At 49.4% G+C, this 21,192-nt stretch overlaps 1 protein-coding gene across 15 annotated transcripts in view; it reads left to right on the top strand.

Moving 5' to 3' along the window:
• The window catches only part of TANC2 (tetratricopeptide repeat, ankyrin repeat and coiled-coil containing 2), a 181,183-nt gene that overhangs the window by 144,379 nt on the left and 15,612 nt on the right, over positions 1-21,192 (top strand). For all 15 annotated transcript variants that reach the window (XM_085211218.1, XM_085211226.1, XM_085211229.1 and 12 more), the window contains 7 exons: positions 7,431-7,539; positions 10,051-10,173; positions 10,386-10,622; positions 12,543-12,728; positions 13,436-13,529; positions 17,738-17,871; positions 18,331-18,454. In XM_085211218.1, coding sequence (XP_085067344.1) covers positions 7,431-7,539; positions 10,051-10,173; positions 10,386-10,622; positions 12,543-12,728; positions 13,436-13,529; positions 17,738-17,871; positions 18,331-18,454 — 1,007 coding nt within the window. The remainder of the gene's footprint in view (positions 1-7,430; positions 7,540-10,050; positions 10,174-10,385; positions 10,623-12,542; positions 12,729-13,435; positions 13,530-17,737; positions 17,872-18,330; positions 18,455-21,192) is intronic.

Below are 21,192 nucleotides of genomic sequence, written 5' to 3' on the forward strand. Positions count from 1 at the left end.
CTCCTCCAGCACTGACAGATAAAACTGGGTGAGGTGAACCCTGCCCTGTCCTCTCTCCTTTCTATTATGCAGTTTTGGGGGTAGATTTCAGGTCTTCTTTCCTTCTGTGATGGCTGTGGAGGAGAGTGGTTCCTCCTGGAAACCCTGGGAGGAATATCCCACTGTGAGCAGTGCATTTCTACAGCACAGAGGTGCAGATCCATCCTCACATCTCTGGATGTGGTGTTAGCCTGAAATCCCAGACGCCTAGGATTGGGTTTCCAGAAGAAGGATGAAGAAAGCCCCTGCAGCATTTGGTATCATTCAGACCCCAATTGCTGGTGCCCAGCACAGGAGCTGCTGTGGCACTGCGGAGCTTTTGTGTCTGTAACCAGACCCAGGAAATCAGTGTTCTGCAGTAAACATTCACTGTGCACCCAGAATTGATCAGGTATCAGAAGATACCTAATAATCTCGGCGTCTCAGTGAAAAAATGATGTGAGGTGAGGGCGAGGGCAGCTCCTCACCCATTCCCTTCAGTTCCACATCATGAACCAAACCTGCTCTGTCTCCACTCGGTGTGGGCTGGCTCAGCAGCAGCAGTGATAACCACGCTCAGTTGCCATGGTTTCAAGCAGAGCCCTCTTGGAACACAATGCAGTGGAGGTGTTTTGCATTTTCCTTTCTGTCAGGAGGCAAGCAGCAAGGGGAGACTTGGTCCTCCTCCAAGTTGCGTACTTACATCTTACCCAGCAGGATGATGGAGAATGAATTAGAACAAATGAGCATCTTTTTGCGTTTGATGGAAAGCCTGATCTGACCAGCAATCCCCAGTGAATAGAAAATTGGTTTAGGAAGCATGTAGGAAAGGAGTGCAGTGCAAATTGTATCTATAAGAGTCCAGTTATACAACAAACACTCAAATGGGAGGTGTGGGATCACAGGGTCATAGAATGGTTGGGTTGGAGGTGACCTTAAATGTTGTCTGGTTCCACCCCCTGCCATGGGCTGCGTTGCCAACCAGTAGGTCAGGCTCCATCCACTGCACGTCAGTTGCTTAAAGTTTGTCCACAGATAGCTCCTAAGTGTCACAGAGTAATAGAACTGTAGAATGGATTGGCTTGGAAGAGACCTTTAAGATCATCTGGTTCCAGCCCCCCACTAGACCAGGTTGCTCACAGCCCCATCCAGCTTGGCTTTCCAAATGCTTTTCTCCAATTTCCCCAGTTTCCAAATACTTTTCCATTTTGGATCTGAAAAACTGAAGGAGGGTAATTTCTAATGAAACAGTAAATCTCTACTCAGCTTTGTCATTACAATGCCTGGTTATCTGGCTTTTTTTCCCCCCTCTTTTATGTTCTGAGATTCTGGAAATCTCTTAGAATGTGCTGAGATTTATTTATCATTAGTTGAAATGACGGAGCGTTGACCAAGCCTTGGGGTAGGTCTCACATGTGATGCTTTTTGCTCCATGAAACAGATGCCATTTGAACTCGAGGTGATGCAAAAGAATGTGTTTTGTATTGATTTGAATCCCTTACATCGTTGGGCAGTTGGTGGTTTTGCCATGTCCAGCTGTGTGCCTGGTGTCCTGATGCTCAGAGCCTGTGCTGAGTCGGTGCAGGGAATTAGCAGGTCACCACGGGGTTTGGTGGTTGCTGGTCATTCCTACAGCTCTCATTTTGGCGCTGTGGAAGCAGTGTTTACCCGTGGTCTGGGGTTGTACCCTTTGCATGAGAAGGGCAGTGAAATGTTTCTTGCTGGTTTAATTTCCCCATCAAGAGGAATCCAGCTAAGTGCCATATTTTTGGATCACAAAGATGAATCGATCCATCCTGGTGCCCTCCTGGTCATTGAATGAGCAAACGCAGTCTGTCCACCAAGCAGTGAGGACCCAATCCCTGCAATTCCAGCAACACAACTTCTCAGCTTCTTCTACCACTTCCAGAATAAAGTTGTCTGATTCCCTGACTTGTAACTGGTACATTCTGAAATGTGAAAGGAATGGGCAATAACTCCACACAGTGAATGCTGGAGATTTCACACGAGCATCCCCATGGCTAGGGTTTCCAGGTGCTAGCTCTGATCTCGTGGAGAAGTACAGGGCTGAGAAAGAAGTGGTTAAAGCCATTGGGGTAAGTCAGGCTCAAGGATTGTCCCCACACTTGGATGGAGCTGCAGCTGCAGTGTTGGTTGGAAGAGGAGAAAAGGGAGACGTTGCAAGTCATGGCTGATGAGATGAGATGGGATGGGATGAAGAGCAGATGTGATTGCTCCCACCACAAAGGACATCAGCCGAACTGCTGGCTCATTAGACATGCAACCTAAGCGTTCAGATGGAGAAGCTTTCTGGAATATGTTTTGTCTTCAGTTGTTGTCCTCATAAAATCTTTGGGTTTTTTTTGTTTTTTTTTTTCTGGATGGCAAACTTCTGCATGCTGTCCCACTTTTACATCTAAAGAAAGAAGGAATATCCAATGCGTAATCCATTCGGTGGCACTGAGCCACCAAAGAGAGAGAAGTGGAATTAATTGGAGGCAATACGAGTGCTTACTGAAGAACGAAACGTTGCTTAATTTGCTCTTGTTACTGCATTCCTCCAATCCTCACTGAGCAGAGCCTTCCAGAGTTTTGCTGAGAGCAGCCCCGTCGTCATTCCGCATCACTCCCAGGCAAATGGAAGCGAAGCACTTCCAAGTCACATCCCCCGCTCTGCTCCAATCCTACATCTGAGGAATTACAGCAGGTGAAATGAGGACAGAAAGTGTGTCACTGCTTTTGTGCCGAGCGCTCCGTGCGCACGGTCAGCCCAGAGCTCACGGAGAGCTGGCTTTGCCCCTTCAGCCCACCCAATGTGGTCATTAAGTTACGCCAGCAGTTTTTTCACCGTGCTCTCAGACATCACTTATTTACTCTGAATACGAAGTAATCTGCTCCTGGCAACCGGCAGGATTTGGGAAAAGCTTTATGAGCTGAGCGGAGACGGCAGAATTCCATCTTTGCTCCCTGGATCTGTGGTTTTAAACCTCATTAAATCGGGCTCTGCAGGTGTTCCGAAATGCTTTTCTCTCTTTTTTATTCCTTATTGCTCTGTATTTTTTAAATGGTTGCTTTGTTACCATGAATCAAAGGGTGCCACCCATTTTTCCTCCTCACTGCCTCCAGCAGTGCCCAGCACCCTGTGCCATTCTCCCATGTAATGCAGTGGAGAGGCTCTCCAGGATCAGCTCCTGATGAGGATGCAGGCACATTATCCTGGATGTTACCCTACAGATGAGCCCTCTGACCATGTCACACCATCTGGCCACATGCTCCCCATACAATGGATGCAGCATGCTCCGTACCCAGCGACCTTGGAGGCTCCATTCCCCAGCCCCATCCCTCCCATGTGTGCAGTGCTGTGGCTGTATATGTGGGACTGGTTTCCCCAGTGTTCAGCCCCAGCGCAGCAGTGAGGAGACATCCATGAGCCCTCCAGCACCGCAGTGCTGCTTTGTTCATCACAGCTTCACCCCAGGATAGTTGAGCAATTCCATTTCTGCTCTTGCCAGCACTCATGGAGGTGTGCAGTTCTTTAGCTCTCCTTAATGCAGTGCCCATCTCTGCTGCTTGCAGTGCTTTGTGACCCATGAGGGGTGGGGGATGGCAGTTTGGCAGCAAAGCAATGAGCTGATACTTTGGTGCAGGCATTCTGTGCAGTGCTTTGCCTCTGCTAAACCAGAAGGCAGCCATAGAACACTTGTGCTGTATGAAGTGTTGAATTGGAGTCAGGTATCCGAGGGAGCAGCATCAGTGATGGAGGTGTGTTGGGGTTGGGATGCTCGTTCTTGTGAAAATCGGTGCTGAGATGTCCACCAGTGGCCCCTTTCAGCCTGGAAATGCCACATGAAGCACCTGGAACGGAGTGTGTGAAGACTTTAGGCTCCTGCTATATAGCAGATGGCCAACAGTGGCTGTAGTGTGGGTAGATCGGTGAATAAGACAACTGTTGAGTAAAGGAAGCAACCTGAAGCTGTGGTGGTGAAATTCACACTTCCCCCGAGCCCTGATGGGAGGCCCTGAACTGGAACTGGGCATTGCTGCCCTGCCTCTGGGTACCGGTGGGCAGGTGATGCTTTCTGACCAGGTCCTGCACAGTTTGTCTCTGCTATGACACCCTCAGTAATGGGAAGGGGCTGTGAGCTCTGCCCCACGAGCTTGGCAAATTAAAGCAGTGTTTAATTCTGTAGGAAATAGCATGTTGTGTTTAGGGACGTTCGCTGTTCAGAATTGTTGCTTTTATAACTCTATATGATGGTAATTCCTTCCGAGTGAATTGGCAGTTCTAACATCAGAGGGAAGCTGTGCTACGGGAATCAATACATCAGTGCTGAGTGTTTTTTGGGCAGCAGAGGCTCCATCAGTGTCAGTCGTTCTCTGTGCTGAAGTTGTGGCATTGTCAAAGTGGACATGTCTGGGAAGAGCAGATTGCCTGAGCACACTGGGTTTGGGATGGCTTTGTGGGGTGAGCTGCAGGAAGGAAACGTGGGGGTACATCAGGAGTTTGGCCTTGGGTAGGGCCAGAAGTGGAAGTGGATTCTCACTGAGCTTTGGGGTCTTTCCATCTCTCTGTGCCCATCCCTGAGCACAGCCTTTGCCAGCCAGACTCTGGCTGTGTCACACATGATCTGCAGCAGCAAACAAAGGCTCCCAGAGCTGAGCTGGCAGCGCTATTAATTTTTCACAAGAAGAAATCTCACATTAAAAATAGAAAATCTGTGATGGCAAACTCTGCAGTGGCGAAATTCAAAGCAGATCGTTTCACAGAGCTCCTTGATGTAGAAATCATTACTGCCATCCACTGCTTTGTTAGGGAGAAGAAAAAAAAAAAGGAAGAAAAAAAGAAAGGCTGTGCTGTTGGAGTCTGCTTTAGCATGCAATTAGTGCTGACAGAGCAAGTGACTGCAAGTATTTATCAACGAGCCTGGAGCCGAGATCTGGGAAACATTGCGGAGGTAATGCATTACTCATGAATGCTGTGCTTGATTCTGGAAGAGTTTGTAGATGCCTTATTCCTAACAGCTGTGCATGTGATCAGGTTTGGGAAAATGCCCTCCAGCTGCAGTAGAGCTGTGCCAGAGCAGAGCGGGGGTTGGCGTGTCAGCATGGAGCTGCTCGTCATCATGGCAGAACTTTCTGGATCATCACAGAAGCATTAAAATCAGAAGAGACCTCCAAGATCATCACGTCCAACCGTTGACCCATTCCCACCATTCCCATTCAAAGGATCATCAAGGTTGGAAAAGACCTCCAAGATCATCAAGACCAACGCCAACCCATCACCGTACACCCACTAAACCACAACCTCAGCCCCTTCTGTCCACAGTCTTCAGCCCCTTCTTAGCATTGCTGCAGTCCTGGCTCTGCTCACATCCTTCCCAAGCATTTCTGAAGAGTTCTCAGTCAGCCCTGCTCCAACAAGTGCTGTTATTTCCTCTGTTGCAATGGGCAGAGTGGAGCAAAAAGCCCGTGCCGTTTTCCACTGCTCCCTGCAGCAGGGCGATGAGTTGATGTCTCTGCACAGCACCTTTGTTGTAAAGTTGGCTGCTGTCTGGAGCAGAAGCAGAGCAGCGTGAGGCTGATGAGCTGCAGACATACGGGGTGTATTGGGGTGATGGTAAGTTTTAATAATCTGGCTGAATGGGGTTGGGTGCAGTCTGGCAGTTGCTGCACTCCCCATCTCTCAGCGCTCAAGCTGTGATGCGCAGTGGTTTGTTTTTGTCTGTGCTGATGCATCTCTCCATGGGCCTTCATAGAGGTCCATCAGTGCAGTGAGCAAATGCTATTTGCCTGTCTCCTTCCAAAGGGCATGAACTGGGGTGTAGGGGGGATCCCCTCCTGTTCTAAAATAGGGGAACAAAAGGGGGAAAGAGCGATGGGAGGGAAACACAATGAGCCACGTGTGGCTCAGCGTCCTACAACCACATCCCAGCCCTTCTGCTGTACCAACTTTCCTTTTCTCCCTTCTGATGCTGCCGTGCAGCGAGCCTTGACAGCACAGCCACGTGCAGGCAGCACCTGGGTTAAGTGTTCTCTCTGGACAAAGACATGCAGATAAATCCCTGCCCTTGTGCAGACGTCTGCTTGCTGCTATGCTTGCTGCCTTTTGGCCAGGCTGAGCACTTTGTACTCTACCAAGTGATGAGCTAATAACATTCCCTGTCCTTAAAAGCCCTTCTGAAGCCGCAGCTTATATCATGTTTGGTTTTGTTTGGCTTGAGGAGGTTTGGTTGCTTTTATATGGAGTCACATTCTTATTTAGTTCCAGGAATTAAGTGAGTTAAAAAGGATTCTCTTGAGGGTACCCAGGGGCTTATGGAAGAATCTGAACTTCTTCTCTGCCCTCAGTGTCAAGGCTGGGAGATGCTTTGCTTATTGTGGTCTGCATATTTGGCCACAGCAGAATTATTTCTCTTTTTTTGATCAGATAACACTGGGGAGACCTTGGAAAAGCCTCAGTTTCTCCCAGTTCTTTGCAGGCAGTGGCAGTGTCTGCAGTAGGGAAATGCATCTCCAGCTTGCAAAGGCTAGGGTTACTTTCTTTAGCAAATGCAGTCTGTGGATAGGTTCACAAAGAGGGTATTTGTTGGCCAACCCAAGAACCCTGCAGCTCCTGGAGCACCAAGCACAGGACCTCCAGCAGTTCCATTCCCACCTAAACGTGCCATTCTCACCCCAAAATGTTTGGCAGCTCGTCACTTTTTTGCACTGTGTTTCTGTGTCCATACAGAGAATCAGTCCCTCGAGTGTCTGAGAAGACACTGCCATCTTCCAGTGCCCTGAGCTGGATTTTTGGGCATGGAAAAAGGCCAGCAAAGGCAACTGAGCCAAGGCAGCTGGTGTTTCTGTTATTGCGTTTTGTGTTAAAGGAGTTCTGTGTGTTTCTTAGCCTGTTTTTTTGGGTTGTCAGCCTGGCAGGTCCTGCACCTGTAGCCTCTTTGCTGCTGCAAAAGTGGAGATTGCATTTGGAAGAAGTTTTAGTGAATGCAGAGTTACATCAGCCTGCAGAGGAGAGGTCACACAGTGGGGAATGCAGCTGTCATCTAAAGGCCATTTTTCAAAGCACGGATGTTTTGAACGTGTCATTTTCTAATGGCTTCCATTGGTAGTGTGCTCTCCAAATTAGGGTCGTACTCCATAGAATGACTTTAAAAACAGCACCATGGCTCTTGTGACATCGTTCCTTCGACACTGCTTAATTTATATCTGCTCATAGACAGCACATCATTGCGTTAATTGTATCATTGCATCTTCTAATGAGCTGGGCTCAGTTATAAGTGGTCACCAATAATCTAAAAAAAATAGAAAGGATTTGATGGTTTACAGCTCTGTCTCCTAAAGGCTTTCCTCTCTGAAGCCCTTTTGTTGGTACAAGACTTTAAGTACTGATGTGCTCCTTCTTCTCTTTCCAGGAGTGGCCACACACTGCTTGCCTTCTGGTTTTCCCGTCAGGAAGGAAAACTAAACCGACAGCAGACGATCGAACTGGGACATCACATTCTCAAAGCACACATTTTTAAGGTAAGGAAAACGAAGTTTTGCTCCAACCTCATCCCAGTTGTGTGCAGTCCGTCAGCACCAGCAGCATTTGGTCTGTTCTTGTTTCAGGGTTTCTGTAAGAGATGTGGTTTACTAGATTTACAGAATTGGTTAAAGAAATTCTTGAAAGTAAACTAAAACACGGGTTAATCAGTGTGGGAAAGGTATTGCCTGTCTCTGTGGGACAGAGATGGGCACAGGATGGTGCACAGGGCTGGTACTGAGGTTGGGAATGGATGGTGTTCCTTCTTGAGCACAAGCATCCTCAAACAAACAGTTTAGGAAACACAGATATGAACGTTTGAGTGTCTTAAAGTGATCACCAGTCCTAACAGGAGCACAGGTCTTACGAGGAGCAGCTGAGGGAGCTGAGATTGTTCAGTCTGCAGAAGAGGAGGCTCCAGGGAGACCTTACCACCCTGTGACAACCTGAAGGGAGGTTGTGAGCTGGGGATCGGCCTCTTCTGTTATGTAACAAGCGATAGGAGGAGAGGGAATGGCCTCAAGTTGTGCCAGGGGAAACTGAGGTTGGACGTTAGGAAATAGTGTTTCTCCAAAAGTGGTCAGGAGTTGGAATGGGCTGACAGGGAGGTGAGGGAGTCACCGACCCTGGAGTTGTTCAGGGAAGGTTCAGATGTTGTGTTGAGGGGTGCGGTTTAGTGAGAACTGTTGGTGATAGGCAGACATTTGGACTGGATGATCTTGTAGGTCTTTTCCAGCCTTGGTGGTTCTTTGATTTTATGTGGAAACCCAACTGGGAAGTGTGGCATGGACGGGAAGGGCAAGAACAGAAAAGCTCAGTCATGATACAACAGGACCTAAACTTCAGGCGAACAGCTATGTTAGAAACCAAGCAAGGAGATGCTGCAAACAGGTTGCCCAATGGGGTTGTGGATGCCCCATCCCTGCAGGCATTCAAGCCCAGGCTGGATGTGGCTCTGGGCAGCCTGGGCTGCTGGTTGGTGACCTGCACGCAGCAGGGGGTTGGAACTGGGTGAGCATTGTTTGCAACTCAGGCCATTCTATGATTCCATGTCTTGCCCAGATGTCCTTGTCTTTGTTTCAGTGATGCCAATGGCGTTGGGTGTCTTTAGTCCCTAAAGACTCAATGTCATCTTCTGTTTATTGCATTAATACCACATGTTTAACCACAGTTGGGATTTCTGTGGCGTGATGCTGTGATCACCTTCAGATGGCTGTTCAGAAAACATGTGCTCACTCCCTCTGTCCTGACGATGACTCCAACAGCTTATTTGTGGGTTCGACAGTTTTATAACTATTTTTGAATTATTTTAACCATTCGTTGTAAAATTATTTTCCCTTTCCCCAATTGCTCTAGGCTGGGTTTGCTGAAATTTAATACTGATCTCTGATATGGTGTATCACAAAAGCAATGCTTAATTGTTGCTAAAATTCCTCATTGCTTTTTCTGCTCTGAGCTGAAGCAGCTATTTCTCTCTCTTTAATTTTCTGAATTTTGAGGAAAAGAAGCTCATTATGGAGATCTGTAACCCAGCCCAGCGCGGGTGCAGGTGGGGATCCTGCTCTGAGCAACCTCCCTGGGATGGAATAGACCCCACTCTCTGCTGATGGCATTCATCCTGCAGCCCCACACTGCAGAGGGATACAGAGGGCTTCCAAAATAGGAATAAATAGAATAAATGACTTCACAGCACTGAGGAGGCAGAAATCAGGGCTTGTGTATGATGGCAGAGCTAGAGATGGCTGTACAGTTTCCATGGAAACAGCAGAGTCAATGGTAAATCAGTAGCAGAACAGCACCGTGGGGGGTGGTACACACAGCACTGCTGGACGCTGCTGTCCGTGTGTCAGGGCTGCAGACACATCCCTGTCTGCTGGCAGGTTGGTTACAAAGCATTGTCCCCTTGGTAGGAGGAGGGATGCTTGCTTACAAGTGCTCACGCATGCCAACAGGAAGGGTTGGAGGCAGTCTGGTGTTAGGTATGGAAATGTTAAGGCTTCCTTAATTTATCCTGTCGTGAGAATGCATTGTCATCTAGTTTAAGCCTGTGAATAATAAGGAAACTCTGTGAATCAGTTCTGCCAAAATAAGGCGTGCTTTATACAAAAAGAAGAATAGAAGCGTGCCGTGCTCCTCAGCACAGCATCTTCTGGGGGAGGTGAGCAGGTTTGGGCTGCTTGCAGCTTCATCCTGCCTTGCATAGACCTTGCAGATGGCTGCAGCAACTTTGCAGGTTGTTTCCTACAAGCAGATTGATTCACCCTAAAGAGCAGATGTTGTGCATCGACATCTCGTGTCTTAAAACTGCACCTTGTCCTTATGCCTGGGAAGATCAGTGTGGTGTGGTTTAGGGTACCTGGAAGCAGCCTCCCGTGCAGAGCTTGGGGATTACAGTTAAATTGGTGTGAGTGTGGTTACTGAATTAATCCTGGGCTTTAAATTAAGCCAGGCTGGGCTTGTGTTGTGTAAAGGAGAGGGCTTGGATCTATGCTGTCTTTTCTTTTTCATAGGGGCTGAGTAAAAAAGTTGGGGTGTCTTCCTCCATCCTGCAAGGGCTTTGGATCTCCTACAGCACTGAGGGCCTTTCCATGGCTTTGGCATCGCTGAGAAACCTCTACACCCCAAACATCAAGGTACTGCGGGGAGGGGAGAGCTAGAGGGGCTCCAGGGCTGCCATGGGGGGCTTCCATCACCCCACAGCACCAGGAGGAGGATCTTCCTGGCTTTGATGGATCTGCTTAGAAACACACAAAGGGCTCTGATTTCAATTCCTGTATTGCCCTGACAGTAAACTCCTTTCCATCCTTAACACACAGCTAACAGGCGCTTTCCTTCTGCTCTGCAGGTCAGTCGGTTGCTGATTCTAGGAGGTGCCAACGTGAATTACAGGACCGAAGTTCTGAACAACGCCCCAATTCTGTGCGTGCAGTCCCACCTGGGCTACACAGAGATGGTGGCTTTGCTCCTGGAGTTCGGTGCCAATGTAGATGCTGCTTCTGAGAGCGGCCTGACCCCCCTTGGGTACGCTGCTGCTGCTGGGTTCCTGAGCATCGTTGTGCTGCTGTGCAAGAAACGGGCCAAGGTACGGTGACTCCCCTCTGCTCAGCTCTTGTGAGGCCCCATCTGCAGCACTGCGTCCAGGCCTGGGACCCCCAGCACAGGAAGGACGTGGAGCTCTTGGAGCGGGTCCAGAGGAGGCACTGAGATGGTCAGAGGGCTGGAGCAGCTCTGCTGTGAGGAAAGGTTGAGGGAACTGGGCTTGTTTGGCTTGGAGAAGAGAAGGCTGCAGGAGACCTCATTGTGGCCTTCAGTGCTTGAAGGGAGCGGATAAACAGGAGGGGAACAGCTGTTTGTGAGGGTGGGTGGTGATAGGACAAGGGGGAATGGTTTTAAAGTGAGCCAGGGGAGGTTTAGGTTGGATATGAGGAGGAAGTTTTTCAGCCAGAGGGTGGTGAGGCAGTGGAACAGGTTGCCCAAGGAGGCTGTGGATGCCCCATCCCTGCAGGCATTCAAGGCCAGGCTGGATGTGGCTCTGGGCAGCCTGGGCTGCTGGTTGGTGACCTGCACACAGCAGGAGATTGGAACCAGATGAGCACTGCGGTCCTTTTCAACCCAGGCCATTCTGTGATTCTATGACTCCATTCTTCCAACAGCTGGCATACAGTGTTCCACACTCAGAGCATGAGCTGCAGGCAGGAGATGTCCTGCTTGCTAAACAACATTCCCTATCAGGTGAACACAGCATGCTGCTGCAGAGGGTTTGCTGCTTAAAAAGCATGGCCTGTCCAAATGTCACATTAGCACCAAAGGCAGGCAGCTCCAGGCAGTCCTGATGAGTGTTCTGGAATGCAGGTCTGGTGCAGGAGCTGCTAATTGTGCTGCACTAACAGCCTGCTGAGGTCTGTTCTGGAGAAGTCCTTGAACCTCACAATGCAAAAATGGCAGCACTGCTTCTGCAGCACAGAGTGTTCTTTAAATACTTCATTGAGACACATCTTCCAAAAACTTCTGTCAGACTTGTCCTAGAAAAATACCCTTTTTTTAGCTCTCTGGTGAGTGTTTGCAGTTTTAATTGGATGTAGTGAGTCACGTTTGAATACTTGGTTAGAGAAGAAAGTTGTGCTGCTATTTGAAGTGAAGCCTCCTGGAAACAATTAGTGGTTTCCCTGTATGGCTAGCTTCAGTTCAAAATGCAAAACGTGGGTTTGTGAAGCTGCAGTATGAATGTCAGGGCGACTGAGGGACTTCTCAGACCTTGCCCTGTCGTCTGTTATAATGTGAGGACAGGAGGAAGTGACATTATTTAGTGTCACTTCTGGTGGGATATTTTAAGAGTCGAGTGAACCACTTGTTGGAGGATCTGCTCCTGCTCTGAGAACAGGAATTTTGGGGATAAACTCAGTGCAAAAGGCTTGCCCAAGCTTTCCTTCAGTATCCCTAAGCAAAGAAATCCCAGCTGGTGTATTCTGGTGAATTGTGCCCCATCCTGAGCAGCCGAGCAGAGGAGCTCTTGCAGAGCTGCCAAATGAAATCTGTTTTCTGTTGACTTCTGCTTGCATCGAGTTCACATCAGGGTGTCAGGCTGCAGCTGAGACACGTCTGTCTCTCTTGAATGAATCCTGAGATGGTATCTGGGAAACAAGCTGCTTTCCTTTGTGGATTTAGGAAAGGGAGACGACAGCGTGTGTATGATTGCAAGAGAACACGATTGCTGTATTTCAAGACACAAAAGGAAAATAGTTTTGCAGCCTTTGAGTCTGAAGAAGACCACAGTAAAATGGCAGCTTATCCAAAGCAAACACTTGTGGCCAAGAGGATGCCTCAGCCCGGGGCAGTGCCTTTGGGAAGAGCTGCTGTCTGCTCATGGAAGGGAGTTACCAGAAGAATGCACATTTTGCCCACGTGGCATGATTCTGAAAGCAGGGCTGGAAACTGAGAAGGAAGGAAGATGCTTCACCCGAGGTTTGGCTTCACTGCATTTTTGTCACCTTCTCTTTTCAAGGTGGATCACTTGGACAAGAACGGTCAGTGCGCGCTGGTCCACGCCGCCCTCCGAGGACACCTGGAAGTGGTGAAGTTCCTGATCCAGTGCGACTGGAGCATGGCTGGGCAGCAGCAGGGGGTGTTCAAAAAGAGCCACGCCATCCAGCAGGCCCTGATCGCTGCAGCCAGCATGGGCTACACAGAGGTAAGGCTCCCAGCCCATCGCTCTGCATGGGACACCATAGGATAACTGTGATTTCTAGCCAAAATAACAAGCAAGGGGGGCTGGGAGGTGGAGCCGTCATTGACTTGACTTTAGATTTTGCTTTTGTTCAGTACAATCCATAAAAACGTAGATAATGTGTTCAGATCAGAGGAGCTAATTAAAGATAGCTGGGTAATTGCTATTAGCTTAAAGTGACTGTGAGTTGAACCAATTAGAAGCAGATGTGGCTTCAAAACCGTACAGATCTGTACGCTGACATCATTTGTAACAGGGCACAGAACTTTGCAAATGAGAATTTTCTCCCAAACTGTAGCAGTCACCATAGTAACTTACAAAAGCAATTTCATGTTTGTTTTGCCCTAAATGCACGTGGCTGCTTACAGAATATACTGCAGGTTCCTCTTGGGAGGTGCTTGCAGGCACAGCTATAAGCTGATGATAAACTTGCTGAGTTTTCCAGCTTTGGTGATGGAACAAGTGTTGTGCATGTCTATAATTGATCCTGATCACTGCTGGACTCCCAGAGTCCTTGCTGGGATCTCTGGGAGAGTGTTTACTCGAGCTGAGGGTTCCAGGCAGAAATTCAGTGCCTTCTCCTCAGTGTATTCAGAGCAGCTCTTTTAAAATGTCAGCAGTTTATCTATAATGCATCGAGGTTTGTGAGCTGACATGTCATTTTGTTTTAGATTGTCTCCTACCTGCTCGACCTTCCAGAAAAAGATGAAGAGGAGGTGGAGCGAGCACAGATCAACAGCTTTGACAGTCTCTGGGGAGAGACAGGTGATTTCTGCAGATCTCTAGCTTCTCCTGCATGCTTGTGTTTGTGTTTACGGGCTCCTGGTACACAAACTGATCCCTGCTTTGTTCTGACAGAGAGGATCCCTTCCTCTGATTTCATTTCGGGTTACAGATGCCAACGTGCTTAAGGAGACAGTTGGGCTTTGGGAAATCCTGAGCTCCTGCAGCTCCTGATGCAGGCTTGAAGCATGGGGCACACAGCAGCTCTGACTGCCAGCCCACTGGTTTCTGGAACATCCCATGTTAAATCAGATGGATGCACACTGCTGCTCGTTCTCTCTTGATACTTTGCATATTTACTCAAAGCATCTCCGTTCTGCTCTCCCCTTCCCTGTAACACACAGCACTGATTGCTAAGCTATCCATTATTTATCACCTGCTAGTTAAAAAGAAGTCCTTTGTGCAGTGCTTTTCCTGGTGCTCACAGTCTAACACAGAAGCCCTCCTTTCCTCACTACCCCCAAAACAAAACCAGCCATCCCCCCCTTTCCTCCTCACACACACACAACTCACTCTGTCACCTCCATTTCTTGAGCTATTCAAACCTGGCCTTGTTGGCTTTTGACTCCAGTGACCTCTTAAATATTACCTGCTGTCTCCTGCACTCAGCTCACCAGTCCATTTGCATCAGTGCTCCTGTCGAGCTGATGCACTGCGGTGCTGTCCCTGTCTGGTTGAGAAAGCTCTGCCTTCAACTCCATCAGCTTTGTTTAACAGTGACATGCTCCGGGCTGCAGGCACTGCTGTGCTGGGCTCAGGTTGGTGTCAATTCAAGCAGGGAAGGACTAGGTTATGGTCTGAGCTGATTGGCACTCAGTACATCTGAAAGTACAGTGCTGTAAGGGATGGAGCGTGCTGGGAAGTATTGCCTCTGAGCATGCTCTGCTTTAAATGGCAGAAGGAGAGGAGTGAGGTGTCCCAGCTTGGAGTGGAACACGGGGGAAAGCAGCAGCTCACTGCACACACAGCCACAGAGCAGCAAGGGCATGCTGCCTTTATTGGTGGAAATAATGCCACAAATCTACAAGTAAACCATTTAAAAGTGCCCCAAGGGCGTCACAGAGCAAAAAAAGAAATTGGCTATAGGATTCTTCAGTTGAAATGATGGAGTATTGGCAGTTAGTAACAAAATAGTGGCATTTTTATTGGTGAGCCAGGTCGTAACCCCAGGTCAGAGATGGCTCATCCAGAGTGTGCACTGCTGAAGGGTAGCAGATAGATGGTGGTCCAGATGGCTTCAGAGTTTGGTTAGAGGTGATGAAGATGTGTCCCTGCAATGTGCCCTCAGAGGCAGCATCGGGTAATGCAGATGTTCTTCTTGGGTTAGCATAGTCCTGGTTATCTGGATAAGCTGGCAAAGCTTGGTGGAGAGCCCTGCAGCTTTCCCAGCTGTTCTGTGGCTCTGCTGTTCCCTCCAGCTCCGCCTTTGCAGCTCACAGCTCTCTTCTCTTTCTGCTCCCAATGCTTTGCTGCATGCTCTTCTCCCTGCAAAATCCCAGCTTTTCTCTTCCCTCACATCTGGGTGACTCTGCTGTTCCCAGACTGCCTGCTGCCCCAGGGACTCCAGCAGAAACCTTTCCCCACAGCCACCTTCCTCCCAGACCTCTCCCCTTCAGTGCACTCACATCTAGAAGGGATAGCTGTGAGCACAGACTGCTGATGAGCACATAGCACACAAACTGGGGAGCTGTTAGAAATGAATCCCCACTTATCCATTACAACAGCTATGGGTAAGGCAGGAAAAGGAGCAAAATTGAGCCAAGCACCAAATGCAGCAGTCCTTCCTTCCATCACAGGTAAGATACGTTCATATGGATCGCAAGACTCCCTCACACATTGTTCTAATTTTATTTTCCCAAGAGTAAATAGTGAATTTAGTTTGCACTTGAAGAGAAAACGCTCATTTCCACCATTTTTTCTATTCCAAAAATAGCAGTCTGCCCCAAAAATCCGAGTGGGGTCTTTTCTGTCTTTTGCTACTTGTTGCTCATGTGTCTGATGTGCCATAGAGCAGAGCCTGGCTCAGTGATGTCAGCCTGATCTCATCCCGTAGCAGCGCCAAGTTACATCATAAGGTCAGGAATTGCTGACAGCACAACTCCAGATGGATCGTGTGCCCCCGGGATGAGGCTCCCATCAAACCCAGCACAAAGCATCTGAGTCACTTGTAACAGCTCCATCAGGGCTGGAGGTGCAAGAGCAGCAATACCGCCTGCGTGTGTCCTGCTGCCAGCCCCTGAAATGGATCCACGCGCCGTATCGGAGCCCACTGTGATGTAATGATTCCTTCTGCAGATCAACTTTGTTTTGCTGTAGGAAAGCAGGCACGCTTTGCACAGTGCTGCAGCAAATCCCTTCTGCTGGAGAGCCGACATCCTCATGATCGAGGGTGGATGGAGTCAGCTTGGGTTTTGTTGGATGTTGTTTTGGGATCTGCAGCAACTGTTTCATGGCATCTATGCCAAGCCTTGGTTATTGCAAGATGTGATAGCATGGCATTCCATTCTCCTGGAAGAGCTGCGGTGTAAATACTCCCATTTTCCAGCTCCAGTCTCCTCTTGGTGGCTGGGCTCATTGGGCTCAGTTCTTCACACCGAGCCATCACCTCTCAGGCAGCAAAACTTCCAACCAAACCATTTCTCTCGTTTCATCTCCTTTCCTGGCCCTTTCCAGTCTTCATGCAGCAGAAGGGAAGTTGTGCCTTGCACTGTGGGTTCTGTGGTGGCTCCTGCAGGCCATGCAGATTGCATGGAGTTGTCAGCAGGTGAATGCATGCACCTGAGGAGTGCTAAAAGCTTATGGAAGTGGGTGCTTGCAGGAGGCTTCCCAAAGTGGTTTAATTGAGTTTTGGAACCGGGATGGATGAGCAGAACTGCTGCCACAGTGCTGCAGGATAGAGGAGTCCAGCAGAGCAAAGCTGAGAAGGGCATGGCTACAGATCCAGTCGTCCTGTTCCAGTAAAGTCTCTTGCAAAGTCTTTTTTGTGGTGAACACAGACTGTGTAGCTGCTTTACATAAATCATTTTGATGTGAAATACCTGAAATTAACCCACAACACTTCAAGTGCAGGCAGATTTGGAAATAGAACCCCAAAGCCCCGCATGCTGATCGCTCTGCCGTGCACATTGGTCACAGTCCTGCTATATTGGTAGCTTACGTTTAAAACCCACATGGATCTGATTATAGGTGCTGCAGTATGTTCTGCTCATGGTAAAGGGATGATTTTTCTTTTAACTCTTGCTGTCTCTCAACTCCGAGCGAAGAAGACTCGAGCATAATGTGGAACAGAAGAGAGAATTAATTAAATCCCCCACCATTAACAGCGATGGAGTTGGAAACCCATCAACACCTCGTAATCAGTCGTCCCACAGAAATGTACTTCAGAGAAAAAAACAAGCGACGTCAGTTCGAAATAGACTCCCACCTTCTGCTCCAACTCCCACCGGAGGCAGCACTAAAGTGCACAGAGAGTGGGGGGGAGGAGAGAAGGAGGAACTGAAAAGTCTAAAATTAATACCAAAGACGAGTCAAAGGCAGGTCCTGCACTCGGAGCTGGTTTTGGATGTGTCTTTTCGAACCCACCCCGACTTCTTGAGTTGGCAGGGCAGAGTTGGACAGGGAGGAGGTATCGGCTGTTTCTTCCCAGCCCACTGAAGCTAAGAGGCCAGAGTGTGATAGAATCATAGAATGGCCTGGGTTGAAAAGGACCACAGTGCTCATCTGGTTCCAACCCCCTGATGTGTGCAGGTCACCAACCAGCAGCCCAGGCTGCCCAGAGCCACATCCAGCCTGGCCTTGAAAGCCTCCAGGGATGGGGCATCCACAGCCTCCTTGGGCAACTGTGAAATGGTTTGGTTTTTGCACAGACTGTTGCAGGTGGGGTCAGTCCTGCCCAGAAGGAGCGGCCAAAACGAGCATTTTGCATGGGGAACATCTGAGTGCACAGCCACCACTTTTGCTTTCCAGTTACTCCAGAGATGCACAGGCTGACATAAAAAAAATCCCCCATCCCAACAACGCTGTTTTGGGGTCATTCCAACATAGGAGAGCCCAGAACTCACAGCCAGGAAACTGTCCCTGATCCATCCCTCATCCTCTGTTGGCGTTGCCCATTGGGTGCTGTGGTTGGGGCCATGGAACCACCATGGAGCCATCATGGCTGCTCCCCTCACTGCCTCTTCTCTCCACAGCACTGACGGCAGCTGCGGGCCGGGGGAAGCTGGACGTGTGCCGGCTGCTGCTGGAGCAGGGAGCTGCCGTGGCACAGCCCAACCGGCGCGGCGTGGTGCCTCTCTTCAGCGCCGTCCGGCAGGGCCACTGGCAGGTCAGCATCCCGTCCCACCTCTGCCTGGTTGGAAATGACCTCTCAGATCCCCAGGCCCAAGCCCAGCCCACCCCACAGTGCCCATAACCACGTCCTGCAGTGCCACATCACGTTCCTTGATGAGCACTTCCAGGGATGGGGACCACCTTACCTCCCTGTACCAACACATCGCCACACTTTTGGAGAAGAAATTGTCCCTAATTCCCAATCTGAACCTCCCGTGGTACAACTTAAGGCCATTACCTTTCATCCTGTTGTTGGACCCCAGAGCAGAGACCGATCCCCTCCTCATTACAGCGTCCTGTCAGGGAGCTGTAGAGTGTGAGGTCAGCCCCCTGCCCAGCTTGCTTTCCAGGAAGGCTTGCCAAGCCCTTAACATGCAGGGACCTCTGTGGACCTTCTGAGCTCCCGTCTCCTTCCAGCACTCCTCCAGGTGTGCCCTTGCTTTGTGTGTTGCAGATTGTGGACCTGCTGCTCACCCACGGCGCCGACGTGAACATGGCAGACAAGCAGGGCCGGACACCACTGATGATGGCTGCATCCGAAGGACACCTGGGCACGGTGGAGTTTCTGCTTGCACAAGGTTAGAGCACGTGCTTGGAGCATGTTGGGGTCCCCTCCCAGTACCTTCTGCATTTCCTCAGGGATGGGGATTGCGGCCCCATTGCCGGTTGGGCAGTGGGAGAGGTCCCCATCACTTACCCAGCTGTTGGAGGGCACAGTTATGGGCCATGTACTCATCTTGGCTGTATGTTTTGTTTTCTGTGTTTGACACTCGTGGCCTCCAAGCCACATATTGCGTAGGAATTACAATGGCAGTGTTATGAGAGGTGCTTTGGGCACTGAGGGCAGAGCGTGCCCCTGAGCTGCGCTTCCAGCTTTCCCCTCAGACAGAAATTAACAAGCGGTGCACCTGAACTGCAAGCAAGATCACAGAGTGATGCTCAGCCCCAGGGCCAGGGGATGGGGCATGTAATCACTCCCATTTTCAGTGCTAGCATTACTACTCATGGTTTTGACACCCACACGAATGGGATGGTAAGGCCCTAACATGGGGAAGGATTTGGCATGTTGAGTGTTTTGAAGATGGTGTGCTCTTCAGGTCTAGTACTCACAGGTCCACCCTGCTCAGTGCTTTTAGTGTCTAATAACTGCTTTGTTCGGAGTCATTCAGTCAGCAGGAATCTATTTCAGTTTTATTCATTTCTGATGTCAGGTTTGAGATGATTCAGAGCAGCACGCTGCCTGCTGCCTGTACAGACACCACGTTTCTGTCCTTCCTTAAATACAGGCCAGTGGGACTTGCACTGCCCTGCATGGGGCTGTGACAGTGATCACGAAGCTGAGGGTTCAAGAAATCAAACATAAAAACCTTTTGTACTTGAAAGGGACTGTTCATCTAAGTAGCTCGTTAAACACCACTAAATCTGCCGTAACACATAATCCTGAAAAGTTAGCTCAAGCCTGGGCAGAGTACAGTGATATATAGGGTATGTTAATTAAAATGGCTTTAACAATCCTGTTTAATGTTTCATTAAAATCAAAGTGTGTGAATCATAAGCCATAAGCGGTAATTAGAGTGTTGCAAAGCAAATCTCGTTTGGCTGTGCTTGATTAACGCAGTCAGCGTTTGTAAACACTTCTTATTAACTGAGTTGCAGTCCTCAATCAACTTGAAATCCAGACTGGTGGAGTTACCTGCTGCTCTGTGAGCACCTGGGAGGAGCAGAGCTGTGAACCATGAATGAAACCTTCCTGGTTGTACCTCTGCCAGAGCAGCTGTTGGTCCGTTGGCTGTTGTATCCAGACAGAACCTTTCCCACTGCAGCAGGGTTCTGTCCTATGATGGCACTTGAAGCCAGTTCCCCTCCAAACTTTGTATTTGTTCCACATCATTAATGCTGAGTGGGTCAGAGACCCCTGGGGAGTGCAGGATGCATCAAGGAGCAGAGGGGCACACAGAGGTTCTGCTGGGAGTCTGGCTTTGCTGTGGCACTGTCTGCTCGCTGGGACCTTCAGCTTGGATCGCTGCATTGGTGCCCTAAAATCTGAGTGTGTCACTCCATTGTGTGGGGGCTCTTCCCTTGGACTGGGGAAGGAATGGGATGGTTGGGTGATGGTGCAGCTTTCCAGCCTTCCCTCTTCATGCAGGAGCCTTCTCACCTGCTCCAAAAGTCAGGGGGGGAAAAAACAAGAGAACTGTAAAATATCCCGAGTTGGAAGGAACCCGTAAGGATCATTGAGTCCAACTCATGGATCTGCACAAGAGAATCACGGAATCCTAGAATATCCCACATTGGAAGAGACCCATAAGGATCACTGAGTCCAGCTCATGGCTCCACACAGGACCACCCAACAACAAAGGACTTCATTTAATTGCAAGAAAGAAACTGGTACAAATGAGAAGGAATGAAGTGAGGTTTATCCTTTGTAGTGGAGCAGCAGTTGGCCTCAGCTAGCTGAGGATCATCTCAAGAGCTTTTACAGAAGGATTTGTGGGTTCCACATGGGGCAGTGTTACAACAGGTTGCAGGAGGTGAGGAGCAGTGTTGGCAGCAGAGTGCCACCTCAGCACACCAGATTGCCCCAGCCATGCTGTGCACGCAGCAGGCACAGTGCTGAGGCTGTGCTGAGAGCTGTAGGTGCAGATTTGTGAACATAATTTCCAGCAAGTGTTCACGTTGCTTTGCTCCTCCACAAACAAGATGGGCGAGCTGGAAGACATAGCAGCTCGCTGTCATCTGGGCAACGTGTGCTACCCAGGGATGTGTCAGCTGGGATGAATGGGAACTTCAGGACGTTCACATTCCTCCCCCACTTGCTAAGCTTTCTGGAGCCAGGGAGAAACACATGCTTGAGAGTTTACCTACAGGAGAAAAACACTGCAGCAGCAATTCATGCCAAGCTGCTGGCAGGAGCATCCCACAGGTAGGCACAGCTCCTCGGAGCAGCAGAACTGATGCACATCTCTTCTGGAGAGCGAGAGCCCTGCCTGTGCCATGGCAACAGGAGCTGTCTTTGTGCCACGCAGAGGAGTGTTCACTTAATGCTGCTGTTCGAATCACGTATGCGGATCCATATGCTGTGTGAAGCAATGCTGACCCATTGGTATGGCAGTGCAATTTCTGCATCCAAGAAAATGTCAAGTTCCCCCCTCCTTGACTTGCAGTTGGCAGTAGTTTATCCCACAACGTAGTATTTATATTGGGTAAAGGTCAGGGAGAAATACTGCTAGAAATCGTGTTGATTTGGGTAGAAGGGAGGGGGGTGAGGAGGGGGAAATATATGCTTTTGGGGAAGAATGGGGGTGATTTAGCTCCC

This window comes from Meleagris gallopavo, chromosome 29 (assembly GCF_905368555.1).
Source record: "Meleagris gallopavo chromosome 29, MGAL_WU_HG_1.1, whole genome shotgun sequence".
Classification (NCBI taxonomy): domain Eukaryota; kingdom Metazoa; phylum Chordata; class Aves; order Galliformes; family Phasianidae; genus Meleagris; species Meleagris gallopavo.